General features: G+C 37.5%; 1 protein-coding gene across 4 annotated transcripts in view; it reads right to left on the minus strand.

The window, feature by feature from the left end:
• micu3a (mitochondrial calcium uptake family, member 3a) overlaps positions 1-20,305 on the minus strand; it is a 183,058-nt gene that overhangs the window by 85,841 nt on the left and 76,912 nt on the right. For all 4 annotated transcript variants that reach the window (XR_010017352.1, XM_063043059.1, XM_063043058.1 and 1 more), the window contains exon 4: positions 10,822-10,900. Coding sequence is in view for 3 of the 4 variants with exons in the window: in XM_063043059.1 (XP_062899129.1) it covers positions 10,822-10,900 (79 nt within the window). In the remaining variant the exon portion in view is untranslated. The remainder of the gene's footprint in view (positions 1-10,821; positions 10,901-20,305) is intronic.

The following is a 20,305-nucleotide window of genomic DNA, read 5'->3' on the forward strand; positions in this document are numbered from 1 at the left end:
ATCCAATAATGGATAAAATGGAAAGTCTATCGCTTGAGTGGATTGATGGGTGTACAAAGCGTGGTGTTCCGTTAAGTTTTCTCATACTTAAGGAGAAATCAGTCAGTCTGTTTAATAAGCTGAAACAGATAGCACTGGACGATGATGATGAAAGTGTTGCCAAAGTGGAATTTAAAGGTAGTCATGGGTGGTTTGATCAGTTTCTGAGGCGAGGGCAGCTTCATAGTTTAACGTTTACCGGAGAGAGTGCTTTGGCTGATACTGAAGCTGCCGAAAAGTTCCCAGCAGAACTGAAGAAAATAATTACAGAAGGTGGTTATTCGTATAAGCGAATGTTTAACTGTGACGAAACTGCAATTTATTGGAGTCTTCCCAATTCCGGTAAGTGATACTACATTGTACATACATTATTTCTATTTTATATAGGCTGTGTATTCTTATGTGTTATTTTGTATGATTTGGCAGCTTCATAGCTTAAAGGTTACTGGAGAGAGTGTTTCTGCCGAGAGCGTTTCCGTCAAGAGTGCTGCCGTGAGATTTTCGCTGCACTAAACAGTACTGCAGAAAAGTATTTCTACTTTATATAGGCTGTGTATTTATCATATCATTTCTGCTTTTACTATATGTTACTGTTATTTTAGGTTTTATGTGTTATTTGGCATGATTTTGTAGGTTATTTTTTGGGTCTGGGAAAGCTCAAAATTTTTTCCCATATTAATAAATGCAATTGCTTATTCACTTTACGACATTCCAGCTTACAAACCATTTCATAGTTACGCTCTACCTTCGGTCAGTGGGGGAAATCTGTATTTTTATTCTATCCACCTCACTTATCCTAGTGCCATGCAGGTCTTATGGGCAAATCAAGAATGTCTTCAGCCTGAAAGTTTGACTTTTATTGGTGAAATTCAAGGATGTGGAGGCAAGGGATATCCAGCAATGAATGCCTGACATGCAAGATCTAGGACATTATTTTCTCTAAACAATATTAAAATTACAGTACAATATAGAGAGAATAGTGTATGGAAAATGACCATATGGAACCATTCTAATTATTACTGTTTGGATTACACGGAATTTATGAAATGCAGATTTCTGAATAATCCATGAACACAATAGCTTGTTATTCCTATTTCATTACATTATTTATTTTGTAGTTTGTAGTAAATCTTATGTCTTTTCACTGGACTGTGGCCAGAAAACATCAAAGTTCATATCATGTAAGACAGTGATAATAAACCGATTCTGATTCACATACTGTGCTACAAAGTTGAGTATTTAGCTGTATTACTCCATGGGTGGTGGGGTGGAGCTACGTTCCTACCAAAGGAGGTGTAAGGCACCCCTTTCCTCTGCTAGCCTGTAGGTCACCCTTGGGCAAGATGTAGCACCTGCTTAGCCCCCCAGTCAGGGTCACGTGAAGCCATGGGAGCAGTTGATGCATATCACAAGTACTGGTTATGCAACCACTGACTTACCATCTCTAAAGAGCATTGATAATAGCCGGGGTCATCAGTCTTAGAAACAGAGAAACCTACAGCACATTACAGGCCCTTTGGCCCACAATGTTGTGCTGACCATGTAACCACTCTAGAAACTGTCTAGGATTGCCTTAACGCATAGCCCCCGATTTTTCTAAACTCTATGTACCTATATAAGAGTCTCTTAAAATAGTGGTCCCCAACCACCGGGCCACAAAGCATGTGCTACCGGGCTGCGAGGAAATGATATGATTTGGCGATATGAAACGATATGAGTCAGCTGCACCTTTCCTCATTCCCTGTCACGCACTGTTGAACTTGAAATAACCTAACCAAATCATACCAAATAACACAGAAAACCTAAAATAACACTAACATATAGTAAAAGCAGGAATGATATGATAAATACACAGCCTATATAAAGTAGAAATAATGTATGTACAGTGCAGTTTCACTTAACAGAATCGGGAAGATCAAGCCAAAACCGATTTGTAGAAAAAAAATCAGCACGTACACGCATGCGCACACAGGTGCCCGTGCAAGGCTTCATGGTCATAGTCGTCTTTCTTGGGGTAAACACAAGTGTCCTGTATTTGACTGCTACTTTTGTCCCTTATTTGGGAGTGAGAAAGTTGGCAATCCTACTTGAACACCCACCCCCCCTCCCTCCACCCCGCCCCTATCGGCCGGTCCTCAAGAATATTGTCAATATTAAACCAGTCCGTGGTGCAAAAATGGTTGGAGACCCCTGTCTTAAAATACTCTATTGTATTCATCTTGTAAAGACACTGCCTAGAAGAAAGTAATGGCAAACCACTTCTGTAAGAAAATTTGCCAAGAACAGTCATGGTTATGGATGGGATCATGATCACCTACATCATACGACGTGGTACTTAATGATGATGATGATGTATTACTCCACACACACACAATTAAATAAGTGGGGCAAAAAGAAAAAAAAGGAAAATTCTGAGGTAGTGTTAATGGGTTCATTGTCCATTCAGAAATCTGACAGCGGAGGGGAGGAAGCTGTACTTGAAACATTTGTGTCTTCAGGCTCCTGTACCTCTTCCTTGATGGTAGAAATGAGAACAAGTCATATCCTGAGTGATGGGAGTTCTTAATCACTGCCTGGTATGGGAACTGTACTTCCCCTAATCACAGGACTCTGCAGAGTGATGCGGACAACCCAGTGCATCTGTAAATGTGAACTTCCCAATATTCAGGACATTTAGAAAGACAGGTGTGCGAAAAGGGCCCAAAGGATCACTGGGGTCCCAAGTCACACCAATCACAAACTGTTACAGCTGCTACCATCCGGGAAACGGTACCGCAGTATAAAAGCCAGGACCAACAGGCTCCGGGACAGCTTCTTCCACCAGGCCATCAGACTGATTAATTCATGCTGACACAATTGTTCTATGTTATATTGACCATCCTATTGTACATACTATTTATTATGAATTACTATAAATCGCACATTGCACATTTAGATGGAAACGTAAAGATTTTTACTCATGTATAAGAAGGAAGTAAGAAATGAAGTCAATTTAATTCAATGATGAATGCTGCCTTTTTCAGACATTATCTTCTGAATGTGTCCTGAATGGAGGGGAGGCTAGTGCTCATGATGGAGCTGAATGAGTTTACAATTTTCTGCAGCTTTTTCCAGTCCTGAGCAATGGCCCCTCTGGTGATACAACCATTTGGAATGTTCTCTACGCTACATCTGTAGAAATTTGGTAGTGTCTTTGGTGATATACCAAATTTCCTTAAGTTCCTAATGAAACATACCCACTGGTTTGCCTTTTTTGTAATTGTATCAATACACTGGAAAGAGGATAGATCCTCAAAAGATGCTGACACCCAGGAGCTTGAAATTGCTCACTCTTTCCACTTCTGATCCCTCAATGAGCACTGGTATGTGTTCCCTCACTTCCCCTTCCTGAAGTCCACTATCAATTCCTTGGTTATACTGACGTTGAACACAAGGTTGCTGCAACACCACTCAACCAGCTGATCTATCTCACTCTTGTACACATCTGAAATTCTGTCAACAATATTTGCGTCATTAGTTAATTTATAGATGCTGTTGAGTTGTACCTAGCCACATACTCATGGGTGTATTAATATGAAATGGCTATTTTTTGTAATTAGCTGATGATGCTATGCAATGTGAATAGGTAATAAGAGACAGTAAATGTGACATAGATTTAGAGATAAATTATGTAAACTTGGAATCATGAACAATGTTTAATACAAGTCTTAAGGCCTCATTGCAACTTACTGAATACTGAAAGGCCTAAATAGAGTGGATGTGGAGGGGAATTTTTCCTATAGTTTTGGGGGGGGGGTGTCTAGAATAGAGGGATGCCCATTTAGAATAGAAATGAGAGGGAATTTCTCTGGCCAGAGGGTGGAAAATCAATGGAATTCATTGCCACAGTCATCTGTGGAGGCCAAGTTATCGGAGGTTGATAGGCCCTTGATTAGCCTGGTATCAAAGTTTACAGGGAGAAGGCAGGAGAATGGAGTGTAGACGGATAATAAATCAGCCGTGATAGAATGGTAGAGCATACTCGATGGAACAAATGGCCTAATTCTGCTCATATGTCTTATGGTTTTACTATGATAATCTGCTCAAAAGTATCTCCATTGACTCTGTGCCTCCTACTCAGAATTTCTTTCACACCTTCATCACTGTCATCCAAACATGCAGCTGCCTAGACTTAAAGTTCCTGAAATCCCTCCCCATATTTTTCATTTTACCACTCCCTGAAGCATTCCTCAAACTCTTGTCCTCAACCAAGTTTCTGGTCACCCTTTCTGAAGTCTCCTTTGGCTTGGTGTCAATTTTTGTTTCGTTACATTCCAGTGAAGTGCCTTTTGAGTACCTTAGAAAAGAATGTTATCCTTGTCTATAGTTCTAAAAAATAGGCCATTGGAAGTGCTGGTATCAGGCAACTCATTGTTTATTAATCAATGTACAAAGATCATACTGCAAAGGTATCTTATATTACTTGGATGTTTGAGTGTATTATACAATTGAAACTCAATAGACTGTAAATTGCTCATTGAACACCTGATATTTGTTGAACAGCTGACCTGAGCAGCAAAACTTGGTAAGCAGTAATGAAAAATATTTTGTGCTATTTGCCCTTTTGTAAATAATTGTGTGACCTAAATGCAAGTTGATTAACTGATAATTATTGTTTGAAATATACATTTTTGCTCAAGATTAAAACACTGTAGAACTATACCTTTTGCAGTAGTAGTAGAGAATGGGTAACAAAGCTGTATTAATATCACTAGATAGAACACAAGATTGATTAAACACATATCAACTTTTTGAACAAATTTAAAAAAAAAATAGATGTTGAAGTTAATGAGTTTCTCTATAACTCACAATGGGAAGGAATTTAATCTAAAACCTAACTTTATTGCTTATGGAGATTGCACAGTTCTGAATATTTGCACTTAGGTCATCTTGAAATATGATGTGCATAAACATGAAAGCTGTGAGCTAGCAGGGTGGTATCAAATGGCATGTGACACCACACCTTAAAATCGTGCAAAATTCATTCATGCAAGAGCTTGAAATAGATTGGGTAATAGATACATTCTCAATAAATTTGGTCTTGTATGATTATATATGAACCTGCAGATTCAAATGTAAAATTTTTTCCTCCAGTCATGAGTGTGATATTACTACTCTTTGACTATATTCCCTCCAAGTATAATCAATGTTTATATAAATGAAAATACTTAATGCCTACTGAATTACAAAGTGTTGCTGTGTTTCTTTGTGAATGCCTTTAAATTCTTGTTCAAATAATCGACACTGACAAGACAGAAGGTTAAATAGATGTCGTTAAGTTGAAAAATTCCACAGCAACACCTCACAAAAAGCTTTCTTACATACATTGTAACTCAATGCTATTCTAACAGTTAATACTGATTACTGTGAATAGAATTAAGAACATAAAAAAAGTCTTGCTAGTCAGGGACCTCAAATAGACTTAGGCATTCTCGAGTGCCTTCACAAGGCCATCTACGTAAAAATGATGTTTGTTTGACGGCCAACATAATACCTTTGTGAGTGACTTTGCTTTGGTTTGAAACTCAACACCAGGATTAACAGGTTTCAACCTAGTTCTGGTGCTCAGTTTCAGTTCCAACACAGCCATTCGGTCTTGGTGTGGAAAAGTACCTACATCACAGGTATTCACAGTGTTGGAATAACTCTTCAAAGCTCTAATAGCAGCTTTATCCCTCAACAATGAGCAACATTCTGGAAATTTAAGGTTTTTAAAATCACAAACTCCAACCAAAGGTATGAAAATCACAGTAATTTTACCATTTTTCCAATTACTTTGATGGATTATGTTCCTGAAATTACAATAGACTACACTTTTGTTTGGAAAATTGACTTTTACAAATTTAGATAAAACTTGTACAGTAAATATAAGCATTTCCAAATGTTCCAATAATTCAAAATACCGATGTCAAATCACAAAACTCTTTTTTGAGGATCAAGTATTACTTTATCTTAAAAAAAATAGAAAACACCATAAGCTATTTTAATGCAAAACTCAACTGCGTAAAAGTGGAAAAATACATCCCATGATTCTTTCAAAATTTATTGTTGTATTTCCTGAAGGTTACGCCATTTTTCAGTAGAAATAATGACTTAAAACTTTTAGATATTTGTCTCCAGCTACGACAGAACTTTTCATAAAGACCAAAGATGTTTTATATTCGATAAATTTTCCTCCATATAAAAGTAATATTTTTCAAACACTTTTACCCTTTGCAGATTTTAAACAATTTCTATGACATCTAATCTAGAATAATTCCTTGATTTGTTGAAAATTTCAAGATATGGACAATGATATCACCTATATATTAGATGCATGCGTTAACCAAGAGAAGTGCTGTTGAGGCTGCAGTAGCCTCCCAAAGGACCTAATACCCCATGCTGGTTCTGGAATCAAGAAACAGACTAGTGATCCAGGGACCAATCATAACTTATTAAATACACTAACGAAGTATGAAAACAAGAAAGTCTGCAGATGCTAGAAATCCAAAGCAACACACACAAAATGCTGGAGGAACTCAGCAAGTCAGGCAGCATCTACACTAAAGATATAGGAGCAGAATTAGGCCATTTAGCCCATCCAATCTGCTCCATTTCATCATGGCTGATCTAATTTTCTTCTCAGCCCCAACCTCCTGCCTTTTCCCAATATCCCTTCATACCATGTCTAATCAATAATCTATCAACCTCTGCCTTAAATATACATAAAGACTTTGCCTCTACAGCTACCTGTGGCATAGAATTCCACTCTCTGGCTAAAGAAATTCCTCCTCATCTCCGTTCTAAAATAACGCTCCTCTAATCTGAGGCTGTGTCCTCTGGTCCTAGACTCTCCCACCGTAGGAAACATCCTCTCCACGTCCACTCTATCAAGACCTTTCCCCATTTGATAAGAGTTCAATGAGGTCACCCTTCATTCTTCTGAATTCCAGTGAAACAGGCCCAGAGCCATCAAACGCTTTTCTTATGACAGGGCATTCAATCCTGGAATCATTTTTGTGAACCTGAGTGTTGCATTCAGTTCTGGTTACAACATAAGAGAGAATACGTGGAAAGTTTGTGCAGGATGTCAGCATGTAGAGGTGCTTTACCAGGACGTTCCTAGATTAGAAGGTATAAGATTATGAAAGGTATAAATAGACAGACAGTACCTTCTACTCAGCATCAAAATGTCTAATATGAGAGGGTACATATTTAAGGTGAGAGGGGTTGAATTCAAAGGAGATGTACATGGCACTTCGGTTTTTTTTAAAACAGAGAGTGGTGGCTGCCTGGAATGAGGCAAATATAATACGGGTGTTTAGACACTAGACACTAGAATACTGCAGCACAGTACAGGCCCTTCAGCCCTCAATGTTGTGCCAACCCATATATTCCTTAAAGTATTAAACCCACACTACCCCGTAACCCTCTATTTTTCTTTCATCCATGTGCCTGTCCAAGAAGCTCTTAAATACCCCTAATGTTTTAGCCTCCATCACCATCCCAGGCAAGTCATTCTAGGCACCCACAACCCTCTGTGTATAAAACTTAACCCTGATGTCTCCCCTAAACTTCCCTCCCTTAACTTGGTACATATGCCCTCTGGTGTTTGCTATTTGTGCCCTGGGAAACAGGTACTGGCTATCCACCCTATCTATGCCTCTCATAATCTTGTAGACCTCTATCAAGTCCCCTCTCATCCTTCTACCCTCCAAAGAGGAAAGTCTCAGCTCTGCTAACCCTGCCTCATAAGACTTGTTTTCCAATCCAGGCAACATCCTGGTAAATCTCCTCTGCACCCTCTCCATAGCTTCCACATCCTTCCTATAATGAGGTGACCAGAACTGAACACAATACTCTTAAGTGTGGTCTCACCAGAGATTTGTAGAGTTGCAACATGACCTCTCTACTCTTGAACTCAATCCCCCTATTAATGAAGCCTAGCATCCCACAGACCTTCATAACTATCCTATCAACTTGTGCAGTGACCTTGAGGGATGTATGGATTTGAACCCCAAGGTCCCTCTGTTCATCCACACTCTTAAGTAACCGACCATTAAACCTGTACTCAGCCTTCTGGTTTGTCCTTCCAAAATGCATCACCTCACACTCCTCCAGCCAAGGTTCAGTAACAGCCACAACATCGTAGTACCATATACTGATCCATGCTCTAAGTTCACCCCCTTTATTCCTAATACTCCTAGCGTCGAAATAGACACATTTCAACCCCTCTAACTGGCTACATTTATGTTTTGTCCCCAACCTGTCCTTCTTCACCAACTCAGAACACATAGCATCATGGCCTTGTCCTTCTACCCTAAACTCTGCACTCACATTCTCATTCCACCCCCCTGCCAAACTAGTTTAAATCCTCCCCAACAGCTCTAGCAAAACTGCCCGCCAGGATATTGGTCCCTTTCCAGTTCAGGTGCAGTCCGTCCTTTTTGTACAAGTCAGACCTTCCCCAGAAGAGATCCCAGTGATCCAGAAATCTGAACCCCTGCCCCCTGCACCAACTCTTCAGCCACACATTCATCTGCCATAACTTCCTGTTCCTACCCTCTGTGTCTCGTGGCACAGGCAGCAATCCTGAGATTACCACCCTTGAGGTCCTGCTTTTTAACTCCTTTCCTAACTCCCTATATTCCTTCTTCAGGACCTCATCCCTACTCCTATCTATGTCATTGGTCCCCACGTGGACCACGACATCTGGCTGCTCATCGCCTCTCCTGAGAATACCGAGAACTCGATCCGAGATATTGCGGACCTTGGCACCATGGAGGCAACAGACCATCCGGGACTCTCGCTCTCTCCCAAAGAACCTCTCATTTGTCCCCCAACTATCGAATCCCCTATCACTACTGCTCTCCTCTTTTCCCTCCTTCCTTTCTGAGCTGAGGGTCCAGTCTCAGTGCCAGAGACACGACCACTACAACCACAAAAGTTTAAGAAACTTTTAAAGAGTCATATGAATATGCATAGAATGGAGGGATATGAACTTGTATGGGCAGGAAGGACTAGTTTAGTTAGGCTTTTAATTACTAGTTTAATTAGCTTAGCACAACATTGAGGGCTTAAGTGCTTGTTATTGTTCTGTTCTATGTTCAATCCCAACCTATCAGTTACAGCACAGGATTATTTTGATATTAGACAGCATAAACAACATGCAAGAGGTAAAGTTAATTAGTTTCATAAACAATAGAACAGATCCAGATTCTGGATACCTGCAACATCCAGCAGAGAATGGTGATGTCCATGGAGAGAAGACCCCATGGAGATATTTATTCTTAATGATGCAGGATCCACACTGAGAACAAAAAGCAAGGGTGATTGATGAGTTTGTAAACATCAGTAAGAAGTGCTGAATGGGATGATCTAGCTCTGTCTCCTGAGATTCCCCTCACAGAAGCCAGGTTTTAACTAAATTGAATTGTTTCAACACTTCACAAGTTAGCAATAATAGCTAAAAGCACTGGCTGCAAAGGATATGGAGCTTAACAACATTGCAGCTGGGGTGTTGAAGACTTATGCTCCAGGTCCAGCACAAACCTCATCTCCAGTCAAGATTCTCCAACACAATGACGATATTGACCTCTTCTCAGCAAAATGGAAAAATTGTCTAAAATATACCTTGCCCACAGGAAAAGCATGACAAATACAATTCAGTTAATTACTGTCCCATTAGCGAACTTTCAGTTATCAAAAAGTGACGAAAAATGTTGGTGAAAGTGTTATGAAATGGCATTTACTCACCAAAAGCCTGGTCACTGATGCTGTTTGGATTCACTACAGGCATTAAGCTCCAAATCTTATTATGGCCTTATTCCAAAGCAACTATTCTACCTTTCATATCTTCTAACACTTCATGGGCTCTCCACATCCTGAACAAACTCTACACATAGTACATTTTGTCCACTTCCCTTTCACTTCATCATTCCCAGAGTCTTCTTACATTGTATCCACAATTCTGGATACACCATTCTCGACCCACTGCCTTTCTTCCTTTCTCTTCTCCTTTAAAAACTTCCTCTAAATATTCAGTTTTATCTTTTAGATTTTTCCTGGGCTTAGTATTCAATTCCCAAGTTGTGTCTTCACAGAGCCTTGGAATAATTTTACTTAAGTATAAACATAATTGTGATTTTGTTGGACAACATGATATCAAGTTTTGAAGTTCAACAAAACTAACTGTGTGAGTAACTTTAAAACTTTTACAGCTCAAGATTCTGGTTGATGGAATGCAATCTTGAAATGTGACAGAGATTTTCTCCCAACTATTAAAATGAAAAAAAAAGGTAAGAAAAAAAAACTTTCAGCTACAATGAACTTATAAGCAGTTCTCATAATGCAAGTATTCCACTTAAAAATCCTCTGCTTCAGGCTCCTGTTGATGCACCTACTGTTGTTGTTATAAATGGAGTTTAATTTAAATGTATGCATTTTCAATGGAATTATAAAAAGGCTGGTGGTACCCAAAGAGCAAAGCCAATTAAACATTGTTGAGCATACACATAAATAAAATCATAGAATTCCAGAAATAATCATCTGGTAAGGTGAGGAGAGTGAACAATTAGCATTTAAGTTCAATGATTTTTCTTCAGAGGAATTAATTCCTGTATTTTGTATTTTAATGTCAGTTTTCCAGCATTTGCAGTTTTTCTTTGTTTTTGATCATAAATATCCCTTCTTTATGACCTCAATTATCATAAATTCACAATGAATAACAAAGTGGTAACAAGTTATCAAGAGAATTTTACTCACCCCTATCATGCAGAGTTCGAAAGAGTCTTGAAGAGCCTTTCCATACTGGAGGAGTTTCTGCAAGCATATTTTCTAAATCCTGTAAGTTACATGTGATTCCTCGTGAAAAAATTATTCAAACATTTCTCTTTTCATAGTTATTTATTTGCAAGTTCAAATAGCTCCTTAAATATTTTAGTGAAGGTGTTGAATCACAATTTTCTGATCCAACATTGATCAATAAAGTTTTGTGAATGTTAGAGGTATGCTATTAGGTTCAGGACTTGAAAAGTTAACTTTTTTCCCCCCCATAGAAGTGGCCTGACCTGTTGAGCATTTCTATTTTTATTTCAGTTTTAAGGTGTGTCTTAAAGGTAACGAAGGAGAATGAAAAATGGAACTGAAGTTGGAGTTTAGGTGGCAAGGGCATCAAAAGTGGGCAATGGAAGAGCATACTGGAGAGATAAAGTAATGTGTAATGTTGGTGGGTGAATTACACACAGAGGGGAGTAAGTGATCATTAAAACACACTGATGACAGTTACACACGTGCAGCATTAATTTGAATGAGCTGAAGTTATATGGCTGAAGCAGACTAGCCAAGAAATAATTGAAATAGTGTGGAATCCAGTTAATTGGGATACATCAGGACCAGTACATTTTGTTCCAATTAAGTGGCTCTCCCAATTAGCCAAAGTTTCACGGGAAATTAAAAAGGTATATAAAAAAAGACAAACTATCATTTAAGTGAGTAACATGTATTTAAATGAATCGCAGAACAAATTAGAACACTGCCAATAATATGACAGCACTATAAAACTATGTATTAGTTACTAATAATTATCAACGGAGGAATTCATCCAGTGTATACTGCTGTGACCTTTTGATTGACTGTAAATGAACAAAATCAGTGCAGATAATGGACTGACTTCATACAATCTTTTCCCTGATTGCATCCTTCAAATCTTCATTTTCACTGTAACATTCAAGACGATTGCTGATACCTTCAAATGCTTTGTAGTTCCTAACTTGAAGTAGTGAAATCATTTCATTTTCACTCTCAGCATTTCCGCCATCTCCAAGCCTGAAAGCTTAAAGCTGCGGTGAACAAAACAGTTCTGAATTGTCTTACTGGTTATTCCTCGCCAAATATCACTGCTTTATGAAGACAAACACATGCAACTGACGCCACTTAAAAACTGTTCGCTCTAAGCATGGTGTAGTGTCTAACGGATACACAAGTGCACACGTCTAACGCTAGTTAGAAACTGTTCAGCAAGTCTTCTGTCTCAGCTAAGTGGCATTTTGTTCCAAATAAACAAATGGTTTATTTTCTCAATTAGTTTTTGTTCGTTTAGTTATCCCAAATAAGTGCCTGTCCCAGTTAACTGGAATCCACTGTGATTGAAACTGAAGGTGACAAAAACAGAGGTATAAATGAACTCAGGAAGCCAAATATGTACATATAATTAATACTTTTTAAGTAAATTATTCGACCCACTAGCTGTTACATTAATTGAGAAATTACATTACAAAAGTTTATTTTGCAGCTGCACACTAATTATCCAGGCAATTTTTCTGTAGTAGTTTTGAAGGAATCTTGAACAGTATTAGATATAAACAAACATAGAGTCACAGAGCTATAGAGTCATACATTTGCACAGCACAAAAATGGACTCTTTGGTTCACCACATCCATGCTAACCTTCATACCATTCAACATTCCATTTGCCCAATGTTCTTCTATGTCAGTGCCTGTCCAAATGTTTTTTTTAAATGTAGTGACGGCATTTGACTCCACCATCTCGTCTGGCAGCAAGTTTCAAATATCAACTGTGTAAAAAAAACTCTCTAATCCCCTTTAAAATATCTTCTTCTCACCTTAAATCTTTGCCCTCTTGTTTCTGATACCCTTATCATGGGAAAAGATCTACCTTATACCTGTTATAATTTTATATGTCTCCATCAGGTCTTCTTCACTCCAGAGAAAACAGACCCAGTCTATATGATCTTTTCCCATAAGTAAAGTTCTTCAATCCAGACAACATTCTGTTGAATCCCATCTGCACACTCTCCAACACAATCACATCCTTTCTGTAATGTGACAGCCAAAACTGACACAACACTTAGTAGTTGAACCAGTGCTTTGTAACTTTAGTCTATACCATAGCCTATGAAGATGAGCATGCCTTATGACATTTTGTATTGTCTTATTTCTCTGCTTTTGCTCCTTTCAGTGAACTACAGACATGCACCCAAAGGTTCCGCTGTTCACCAACATTCCTGATCATCGTGCTATTTACTGCATGGGTCTCACCACTGTTTGATTTCCCAAAACGCTTTACCTTACACTTATCAAAATTATATGAAGGGTTTAAGTTATGTTATTTAATATACAAACATATGAATAAATGAATAGGGAGCAGATACACACCATTCACATTTAAATAATTTCCATAATTTACAGCAAATTGATTTTAGCCTCAATTCCACATCACAGCCTTCAGTAATCTTTAATTTCTTTGCTTTCTAAGAATCTACACAACTGTCATAAAAATATGAAATACTCTTGGTTACACCTCCCTTTTAAGAACAGTTCGGAGGACTCATGACTTTCTGACACAAAAAAAATTACATTATCTACCTTGTGTTAAACTCCTCTTAAACAGTGATCCCTAGTTCTTTCTTTTCCTTTTTTAATTTATTAATTTTCACATTCATAAACATAATAACAAGTGATACAAAGAGAATGGAATTACCTTTTTGTTATTAAACATATACAAAAAAAAAGACTACACATAGTACAAGAGTAATAGATTTCCAAACTCTTGATATAGTTAATCATGGGGAAAAAAAATAAAAAGAAAAGGATATTACAAAGAAGCCCCCCCCCCAAAAAACAGAAACCTCCCCCAAAAAAACTAATGACTAAACCCAAAAAAAAGGCAAACAGAACAAAACAAGGCTGAACCAATATTTTAGATCGGATACATTCATTAATGTCATCAGCTCCATTCCTCTATTCATATATTCTAAGTTAATAAAAAGGATTCGGAAAAGGTCAAACTACATCATACGAACATGTTGAATAAATTGTTTCCAAGTCTCTTCAAATTTAACCGAAGGATCAAAAATGGCACTTCTGATTTTTTCTAAATTTAAACATGATATAGTTTGGGAAAACCATTGAAATGTAGTGGGGGGGGGGTTGGGCTCTTTCCAATTCAATAAAATGGATCTTCTGGCCATTAGTGTAACAAATGCGATCATCCGACAGGCTGAAGAGGATAGAGATCTATGCTCTGTCATTGGCAAACAAAAAATTGACGTAATAGGATGGGGTTGTAAATCAAAACGCAAAACTATTGAATTATATCAAAAATATCTTTCCAAAATTTTTCCAAGTGAGGGCAGGACCAAAACATATGAGACAGAAAAGCCAGCTCAGAGTGACATCTGTCACAAATAGGATTTATATGGGAGTAAAAACGAGCTAGTTCATCTTTAGACACGTGAGCCCTATGCGGTACCTTAAATTGTATCAGCGTATGTTTAGCACATATAGAGGAAGAGCTAACTAATTGAAAGATTTTTTCCCATTTCTCTATAGGTAGGCAAAGTTGAAGTTCCCTTTCCCATTCATTTTAAATTTATCAAATGTACCTGGCTGTATTTTCATAATTGTATCATAAATAATTGCTATTAATCCCTTCTGATAAGGATTTAAACCTAAAATTTTGTCTAAGATATCAGTAGAGTGTGAAATCAGAAACATAGGTAGCATGGTATTTAAAAAGTTTCTTATTTGTAAATACCTAAAAAAATGGGATCTGGGCAAATTATATTTATTAGATAACTGTTCAAAAGACATGAAACAGTTATCCGGAAATAAATCATGGAAACATGTTATACCCTTCATTTTCCATATCAAAAAGGCTTGATCCATAACCAAGGGTTGGAAAAAAAAATTAGATATAATACAGCTTGATAATATGAATTTGTTCAAACCAAAAAATATATGAAATTGGAACCATAATCGTAATGTATGTTTAATTATTGGATTAACCAATTGTTTATTCAATTTAGAAAATACAAAGGGAAGTGAAGTTCCTAAAATAGAAACCAATGAAAACCCTTGTACAGAGTATTCTTCAAGGTTTACCCATTGTGGACTTGGAGTTATATCCCAATTTTGTATCCAAAATATTAAATATCGAACATTAATTGCCCAGTAATAAAATCTTAAATTCAGCAATGCTAAACCACCATCTTTCTTGGACTTCTGTAAATATTTTTTACTTAACCTGGGATTTTTTATTCTGCCATATATAAGAGGAGATCTTAGAATCAATAGTATCAAAAGCAGATTTAGGAATAAAAATTGGTACCACTTGAAATAAATATAAAAATTTAGGTAAAATAATAATTTTAATAGCATTGATTCGGCCAATCAATGATAGAGACAATGGGGACCATTTAGTAAGCGATTGTTTCACCTGACTAATTAACAGTAAGAAATTGAGCTTGAATAGGTCCTTATGTCTCTTAGCAATTTTAACCACCAAATAAGTAAAATAGTTAGTAATCAATCTGACTAGTGAACATCTATAATCAGGAACCTGCATGTTTAATGGAAAAAGTTCGCTCTTACCAAGATTCAATTTGTAACCAGAAAATCTACTAAACTGAGCAAGCAAGGATAATACTGCCAGAATGGATTTCTCAGGGTTAGAAATATATAATAGTAAATCATCTGCATATAGTGATAATTTATGTATCTCATTCCCACGGGTAATATCAAATATATTAGAAGAGTCACGAATAGCAATAGCTAACGGTTCCAGGGCAATATCGAATAATAATGGACTAAGAGGGCAACCCTGCCTAGTACCACGAAATAACTGAAAAAAAGGGAGATCTTTGATTATTGGTAAATACCAAAGCCAAAGGAGTAAGGTATGTCAATTTAATCCAAGATAAAAATATCGGACTAAAATTAAATTTCTCAAGTGTATTAAACAAATACGTCCATTCGACTCTATCAAAAGCTTTCTCAGTGTCCAATAAGATGACATTCTGGAGTTCTAGGTAAAGAAGTATAAACAATATTCATTAATCTAATATTAAAGGAGTAACAATTTTTAATAAATCCAGTCTGATCAACAGAAATAATTTGAGGTAATACATTCTCCAATCTCGTTGCCAATATTTCAGAAAAAATCTTAGAATCCACATTCAGCAAAGATATAGGCCTATAAGATGCACATGCAGTAGGACCCTTATCTTTTTTAAGAATTAGGGAAATAGAAGCTCGATAAAAAGATTGAGGTAATTTACCTATAGACACTGCATCCCTAAAGGTTCTACATAACCAAGGAGAAAGTATAGTAGAGAAGGATTTTAAAAATTCTACTGTATAACCCTCTGGACCAGGTGCTTTACCTGAATTCATTGAAGAAATGGCATTTTTTATTTCTTCTACCGTAATAGGTACACCCAGTTTTAAACGTTCACGAAGCGGTAATTTTGCAATATTCAATTTCTTTAAAACTTCATGCATTAAAGTGCGATCATCAGGAAATTCTGATTGGTATAAGGAGGTATAAAATTCTTGAAACGATTTGTTTATCTCATCATGATCAACCATCAGAGTACCGTCATTTTTACGAATCTTAACCTGGTGTTTAACCGAAGCCGATTTCAGTTGATTAGCCAGTAGTTTGCCAGTTTTATCACCATGTATATAGAATTGACTCCTAGTTTTAATTAATTGATTTTCAATCGAAGATGATAGTAATAGACTATGTCCCATTTGAAGTTCGACTCTCTCTTTAAAAGGCTCCTGATTAGGAGTGATAGAGTATTTCTTGTCAATTTCTTTGATCTTGTCAACCAGCTTAAGTATTTCCTCATTAGTTCACTTTTTCAGTCCAGCATAATATGAAATAATATGTCCACGAATATATGCTTTAAAAGTGTCCCATAGAACCCTGCTGGAAATACCCTCCGTAAAATTCGTTGTGAAGAAAAAATTAATCTGTTCCTCAATAAAATTAACGAAGTCCGAGTTCTGGAGCAGAGTGGTATTAAATCACCATTGTCTAGTACTAGAAGATATATCCATTGACTTAATCCATAGTTTCAATGGCACATGATCGGAGACAACAATGGAGTCATATTTGCAGTCAGTAACAAGTGGAACTAATCGAGAGTCAATAAGAAAGTAATAAAGTTTAGAATAACAATGATATGCACGTGAAAAGAATGAAAACTCTTTATCGTTGGGATGTGGAAATCTCCAAATTTCTGAAATTCCAGAGTCAACCATAAAAGAGTTAATAAGAGTAGCTGATTTGTTTGGGAATGCCTGATTAGACATAGATCTATCCATCAAGGGATTTAAGCAACAGTTAAAATCTCCACTCATAATCAGCATATAATCGTTTGTTAGGAAGTGATGTAAAGAGATATTTTAAAAATTCAGGACAATCAACATTTGGAGCGTAAACATTAACCATAGCAACTTTTCTGTTAAATAACAGACCAGTAATTAACAAAAATCTACCATTCGAATCTGAAATAGTCTCATAATACACAAACAAAATTGAAGGGTCTATAAACATAGAAACGCCTTTTACTTTGGCCTGTGAATTCAAATGGTACTGTTGGCCCTTCCAAAGCCTTAAAAAACGCTGATTATCCTTTTTCTGCACATGAGTTTCTTGTATGAAAATACAAAAATGGCGTCCCGGGACGGGTTCTCCGGGCCTGTGCAAGCGAGCTAGCTGGAGTGTTTGCTGACATCTTCAACTGCTCCTTGCTTCAGCCTAAGGTCCTCTCGTGTTTAAGAAGGCAACGATAATCCCAGTACTGAGCAACAGCAAGGTGGCATGCCTGAATGACTATCGACCTGTGGCTCTGACATCAATTACTATGAGGTGCTTCGAGAGATTGGTTATGGCACACATCAACCACAGCCTACTGGTCAACCTTGACACTTTGCAATTTGCCTAGCAGAGCAACAGGTCAACAACAGATGCCATCTCTCTGGCCCTACGTTCCTCCTTAGAACACCTGGAGAATAAAGACGCATACGTAAGGCTCCTTTTCATTGACTACAGCTCTGCCTTTAATACCATCATTCCAAATAAACTGATTCCTAAGCTCCGGAACCTGGGCCTTAGCACTCAGATCTGCAGCTGGATCTTCAACTTCCTCACAGACAGGATCCAGGCTGTAAAAATAGGGGACAAGCTCTCCTCTACAATCACTCTGAGCACCGGTGCCCCACAAGGCTGTGTACTCAGCCCCCTGCTGTAATCACTGTACACCCATGATTGTGTAGCCAAGTTTCTGTCATACTCAATATACAAGTTTGATGATGCCACAACAATTGTAGGCCGCATCTCCGGTATTGATGAGATTGAGTACAGAGATGAAATTAAGAACCTGGTGGCATGGTGCGAAGACAATAACCTATCCCTCAACGTCAGCAAGACGAAGGAATTGTTGTTGACTTCAGAAGGAGTAGCGGACCGCACGACCCAATTTACATCGGTGGTGCGCAGGTGGAACAGGTCAAAAGCTTTATGTTCCTCGGGGTCGATATCACAAATGACCTGACTTGGTTCAACCATGCAGAGTTCACTGCCAAGAAGGCCCACCAGCGCCTTTACTTCCTGAGAAAATTGAAGAAATTTGGCCTGTCCCCTAAAACCCTCACTAATTTTTATAGATGCGCCATAGAAAGCATTCTTCTAGGGTGCATCACAACCTGGTATGGAAGTCGTCCTGTCCAAGACCGAAAGAAGCTGCATAAGATCGTGAACACAGCGCAGCACATCACACAAACCAATCTTCCATCCGTGGACTCACTTTACACCGCACGCTGTCGGAGCAGTGCTGCCAGGATAATCAAGGACACGATCCACCCAGCCAACACACTTTTCGTCCCTCTTCCCTCTGGGAGAAGGCTCAGGAGCTTGAAGACTTGTACGGCCAGATTTGGGAACAGCTTCTTTCCAACTGTGATAAGACTGCTGAACAGATCCTGACCCGGATCTGGGCCGTACCCTCCAGATATCCGGACCGGCCTCTCAGTTTTTTTGCACTACCTTACTTCCCAGTTTTCTATTTTCTATTTATGATTTATAATTAAAATTTTTAATATTTACTAATTTTAACTATTTTTAATATTTAATATTTGTAATCCAGGGAGTGGGAAGCGCAGAATCAAATATCGCTGTGATAATTGTACGTTCTAGTACCAATTGTCTGGCGACAATAAAGTATAAAGTATAAATATAAGCATTCGTCCTATGGAATACTCTAAAAATTTTCTACCACTTAATCGGGTGGTTTAAACCATCTGTATTCCAAGGAACCAAATTAGTAATCTTATCCATAGTACTGAAATTGAGCATAAGGTATGTAAAGGGTTAACCAGAATATAGACTCATGACCCCGGAAGAGGAAGAAAGGATCACAGAGGAACCGGAAATCACAACATTTCGGACATTTTGGTAGTTTCAAGTCAGCCTGTTTAAAGAAAAAATCTAAATTAAAAATAAGAACAAAAATACCACTCCCTTTCACAAAAACTCAGAAATAAAGCCAGAAAGTGGCCACTGCTAAATCTAATCCCATCTCTCCAGAAGGCAACCCAAAAGAAATATGTTTTTCTTAAAAAACACCACCCGTGGTCAAAAAAGTAAAACAGCAATTACTATAAATGTAAAGAAAAGATTACAAGTACAAACGTAAAATAGTTTCTTCTTACTCATATTTCAAAAAAAAGACACCTAGCGCCAATTCATATTAAATTTTCATATATAAATGATCGGAAATGACGCAGCAAGAAAAAATAAATTCTGAGAAGGAGAGCAATCCGCCATCTTAAGACGTAATACTTCTTCAGTTAAGTTTCAAAGAAAAATCAAACACGAAATCTACTACTTAATTACTCTCAAAAGCAAAAAGATTAAAAGTGAAAAATACTAACGAAAAAAGAATATCTTTATTCAAAAATACAAAAAATACCTACACTACAAAACCAAATCAGAAACTCTCAAATTATAAAAATCTAAATCAGTAAGCTGAATAATAGCTTTGTTTTTTAAAAAGAACAATGCGTTAATTAGTTCTTAGCAGAGGGAGACAGATTGTCAAGAAAGCTTTGAGATTCGTCCGGAATTTTAAAGAAACGATGAGATTTATCTGCCAGAATAATTCTCAGACATGCTGGGAACAGCAACACTAAGTTGAAGCCCTTACGATAGAGTTCTGACACCTGTGGTTTAAAAGCCATCCATTTCTTCAATACTTCCGGGCTGAAACCTTCAATGATGTGAAACCTGAAACTTTGAAAATCGATCATACCTTTCCGGCGAGCAACTCGTATTACTTGTTCCTTAATATGAACATAGTGAAATCAGACAATGACAGATCTCGGTTTAAATTCTTTGGAAAGTTTGCGGTGTAATGTACGATGGGCGCGATCTAACAATG

The sequence above is a fragment of the Mobula hypostoma genome, chromosome 3, assembly GCF_963921235.1.
Source record: "Mobula hypostoma chromosome 3, sMobHyp1.1, whole genome shotgun sequence".
NCBI lineage: Eukaryota > Metazoa > Chordata > Chondrichthyes > Myliobatiformes > Myliobatidae > Mobula > Mobula hypostoma.